Source organism: Sinocyclocheilus anshuiensis, unplaced genomic scaffold, assembly GCF_001515605.1.
Source record: "Sinocyclocheilus anshuiensis isolate Anshui unplaced genomic scaffold, SAMN03320099.WGS_v1.1 scaffold246, whole genome shotgun sequence".
Taxonomy (NCBI): Eukaryota; Metazoa; Chordata; class Actinopteri; order Cypriniformes; family Cyprinidae; genus Sinocyclocheilus; species Sinocyclocheilus anshuiensis.
In genome coordinates, this window is record NW_015542356.1 from 3,285,338 (window position 1) to 3,290,227 (window position 4,890).

Below are 4,890 nucleotides of genomic sequence, written 5' to 3' on the forward strand. Positions count from 1 at the left end.
CTGTAGAAAGTTTAGCTGCTAAACTGTAAACACTTAACAAAACAATAATGGTGGATACGTTAGCCAAGTGCTACCGTGACTAACTGATGAAACAATACAGTTTGAAAACCAAAATATGTCTACTGTAATGTCTGAAGAATGACAGACAAAAGACGTTCCGTGTCTTAACCTTTAATTATAACGCAAAACAGCTGTATCACATGCGCACCAGCCTAACTAATGCCGGGTTCAGACTACACAATATTTTTGTCGGTCACGATAGTCATTGTGTCAGATTACACGATTTTGACTCCTAAAATCTTGTCGTGTCGTGGACAAGAAACATGTCAGACTACACTTTGCTTCCCGACCATTCATCGCGTGCCGTCTTTAACGACGCGCGTGATGTCATCGAGGTGGAACTAGCGACTGACTTCCGAAAACAAAAGTGTAAACATTGCTGAAGTGCTTCCGTTATAGTTCGCCAGCATTTTTCTTTCTTTGTTCTGTCGTGGTAGTCCGTCGATGACACATCATACAGGCAGGAGTACTGTTGCCACAGCTCCACGAACCTTTCGTCCATCTCATAATTCCACCTAGCAGCACCATCATCTCTTTCGTTTTGCCATGTTTGAAACCAGTGTATGAAAGAGCTTCTGTGCTGCTATTGGTCAACGTCACCAATGTGACAGAACTCGTCGTGGACGACGGAAAAAAAACGCCCATTGTCGTTTACGAATCCCCACAACACCCTACATCAAGCAAATCGTGTCAAAATCAAGCTAAAATCATGTAGTCTGAACCAGGCATAACTAGTCTCTCTACCGGGTCTTTTACTCTCTGCATTAACCCTATAACTACATAAACAGCACTTTCACAATGATTATAAAGTCTGTGCGCTACACTACATTCTTTATTATTAAACGAAGTAATTAGAACAACGACAGTCTACATTAATCGACACATTCTTAGGAAATAGTGGGTTCACAGCGAATTATCAGTTTCAGTAAAACAGTAAATATTGTGCTTTAACTGGAAACCTAAAGCTGCACTAGGTATACATCACATATTAGCACCAAAAAAAACTATTTTGAGCACTCAATTGAAAATGTACACATAACGTATCAATCGTACTTACAGGTTGTGGTTCGGAGAGCTTGTTAGTCCAAATAAAGAAGATTATTTTATTGATTATTTTTAAGATTATTATGATATTGTTGTTGTTACTAGTACTATTATTATTAAAAATATTATATACATTTATAAAGTACATATGTGTGGATATACACACACATACACAATAGCAATAATAATAAATATTTATTATTATATTAATAATAATATATACATAATTTAACCAATTTGATCAAAACCTGATTTATATACATCAGTTCAGTAATACAAATACAAATGTCAAGTTTTCTACTCCGCTGGAAAGTGTTTCTTACCCTATAAAAATAGTGAGGTTTCCCAAATATGTTAATGTAGATTTTAGCTAATTCTAACATTTAATTCAGTAAGTTAATTCAGTAATAATCTTAAACCTGAATGTGGCTGCATGTTTTTCTCCAGTATATATAAGTGCCAAAATGAGCAAAAATAATATGTTATGAGGTGTTATTTATTATTATATTATCAAAGCCTATACGTTATTTGATCAAAGTATTTTTTATTTTATTGATGGTTTTTTTTTTGTTACACAACCTCTTTCATTTAACTTGCATGTAACTCATCAATTATTAAATAAATAGGATCCATGCAGTACCAGAACAAACATATATACAGTCTCATTCCATTTAAGAAAGAGTACTGTTATTTTCATCATAAAGTGTTATTTTAATGACACTGTTAGACTGCACAATATGTCTTCGTGTCTAGTGTCTGAAACTGTCATTTGGCAGGTGTTGTGAGATTAATTATCCAGTAATCAGTTGAGCCGCGTCCTTCCACTTTTACATAATTGAATGTATGCTCCATCACAATAAACAGCTAACACCTGTCAAAGCCAATGAGTGGCTGTGACGTTGAAGTTGAGTGCTTATTATATATTTATATTCACGCTCGGAAACAATTACATTCTCAAACCTACTTTATATTGCTACAGTTGTTTCATATGTTTACATCATACTTTAATTCACCTGATTATTCTCATAATGATTTTTGACTTGTCATTCTGATCTGTTACAGCTCCACTGTGAAACATGACAGACGCCATGTTTGGCAGTGAGAATGAGCACTGGGTCTGTCCCAATGACAGACAACTAGCGCTTAGAGCAAAGTAAGTTTGTTTGTTTCTTCAGTTTGTAAGTTTCTTCGAGTCAGCCAATGTAAAGAGTGTGTGGGAAAAGACAATCATAGTGATTGATTTCTGATGAATGATATTTGTCTTATGTGTCTGTACTCCACCCAGGTTACATACAGGCTGGTCCATCCACACGTTTCAGTCAGAGAGGCAGAGGAAAGCTCAGACACTTGAGAAAAGAGAGCTGGATCTCATCATGAGTGTCATCCACCGCGCTGAACAGCTCGAGATCATTGAGCAACACCGGATTGGGTGAGACTTTATCAGTCTGCATCACCTTTATGCTTTTTTATGCCTTTTTATGCTTTGTCACACAATGTCCTGTCTTCTGTAACTTTAGATGTGTGTGTGTTTCAGGCGTTTAGTGGAGCGCCTGGAGAACATGAGGAGATCTGCTGTGGGAAATGGCCTGTCACAGTGTCTGCTGTGTGGAGAAGTGTTTGGTCTGCTGAGCTCTCCGTCCATCCTCTGTTTGGACTGCTGCATGGTACAGACTGGTCTAAATCTTCTAAACATGATGTTCTCTACCCTTCACACTCACACTCACTGCTTTTTGCAAGTACGCTTAGTCATGGGCTCATGCAGTAATTCTAAGATGCCACATAGTGGCAGCAAAGATCTGTACATTTAAGGACAGTCTGAAAGTCATCTAAGCAGTCTGAAAGTCATCTAAGCATTCTTTGCATACAGAAAATATGCATACTGTGCACAATGCATATATATATCCCTACACGGTGTTCATTGCTCCCTACTCCCTGAACAAGGGAAATCCGTTGAAGTTTTCTTCACTTCGGAACATTCATTCATGGATTTGCGCTGCGCCGCTGCCTGCAGCGTCTTCACACACAGACAAAACTTATTAGAGAAGTGTGAAATAATATACCTCTGTAAACAAATACTATTTAAATTCACGTCTCGCACACTTTAATGCCCTTTGAATGGAACATAAACACTCGTTTCAAACTGGAATCATGGCGGAATATCCAGTGATGTCCACTTCGCAGGGCGCTAACGGTCGAATAGAACAAACGTCATATGTGATAAGAGATACATACGAAATATGCAGAGCGGCCCACTATCTCACTTATTGTTTTCAAAAGTAACACCTTAAGATTTCTGTACATTACAATATAGAACTTGCAGAAAAGATTTAGAACTTACCTTTTTTTCCACATGTAATGGCTCATCTTACTCTGCATCCAACATTTGAGGAGAAAAATGCTTCACATAAGATAAGGCTGTTTGTGTTTTTTGTTTAGTTGTCACATCATAGCTTATAAGAGTACCCGATAAATAGTTAATGTTGTTTATGTTGTTAAAAAAATAAAGGATAGCGAGCTCTGAGGACTGGAGTATTGGCTGCTGAAAATTCAGTTTTGCCATCAAATCAATCAATTCAATTTTAAAATATATTAAAATAGAAAACCGTTATTTTAAATCTTAATAATATTTTACAATTTTACCATTTAAATATGTTTTTGATCAAATAAATGCAGTCATGGTGAGCATAAAAGACTTACTTCAAAAATGTTGGGAATTCTTACCGACCCCAAGCTTTTGAATGGTAGTGTATAACAAACAATGTAACATTACACACAATCAATCCTCAAACATGAATAGTGAAACATTCTCTTTTGCTAACCAGTTGCTAAATAAAGACTACAACAACTACAAGGAAGCGACTTTACATGACGACTCATGTTTGAGTTATGATGGTGTGTAATTTATGTTGTAATGTAGGATAATAAATGAAAATCTCTTAAAATAATGTGCCTCAGACCTTATGTTACCCAAAACACAACAGTACTATCCTTAATCTAAAAAAAAAAAAAAAACATTCCTGAGGAAACACGAACCTCATAGGTTGACCTGCAAATGGCCGACATGACAGAGCAGCTGTGTTGAAGTAATATGGTAGTATGCCCAAATATACATCTCAAATATAGTATACTGCTTAATATAGCCTGCTATTGGAAATATCGATTTAACCTTGACTTGTTCTCAATGTGACCACAAGGGGGCAGTGTGTAACTGAAACACTGCTTTAGTGTACTGATATTGCACATAGTGGCACAAGACTGATACTTTCCACTGAACTTTGGGATTACAGCAGAGGCGGACAGTAACTAAGTACATTTATTTGAGTATTGTACTTAAGTACACTTCTTGAGTATCTGTACTTTACTTGAGTATTCTTTTTTCTGGGAACTTATGACTTTAACTTCACTACATTTGAAAGACAAATATTGTACTTTTCACTCCACTACATTTCTATGAAGGTCCTCGAAGTAGAAAGTCGTTAGCAGCTTTGAAAGTCAGTGGGTGATTTCTTTCTTCTCTAAAAACTGTCTTTTTTTCTGACAGTTTATCAGTAATCACTCTCGTAGGGCTACATGAAGTGATTTCCCAACATTTTTTGAACACTGACCAGTTGCAAATGTGATATTTATTTACAACAATTCAGTAATAAGAAATTAATATTGTGGTATACAATATTGTCTGATTTTGCTAAATTGTGTAAGTGAAAATATTATCTATAAAGCCACAGAAGAACTGTTGTGCGTCTCCTAATAAAACACAATAGGTGTTGGACTTGAAGCAGAACTGCA

General features: G+C 36.2%; 1 protein-coding gene across 1 annotated transcript in view; it reads left to right on the plus strand.

The window, feature by feature from the left end:
- LOC107691814 (rab effector Noc2-like) overlaps nt 1–4,890 on the plus strand; it is a 22,787-nt gene that overhangs the window by 7,089 nt on the left and 10,808 nt on the right. The window contains exons 2-4 of the mRNA XM_016490620.1: nt 2,167–2,257; nt 2,390–2,533; nt 2,639–2,768. Of these exons, the coding sequence (XP_016346106.1) occupies nt 2,181–2,257; nt 2,390–2,533; nt 2,639–2,768 (351 nt within the window). The 5' untranslated portion in view covers nt 2,167–2,180. The remainder of the gene's footprint in view (nt 1–2,166; nt 2,258–2,389; nt 2,534–2,638; nt 2,769–4,890) is intronic.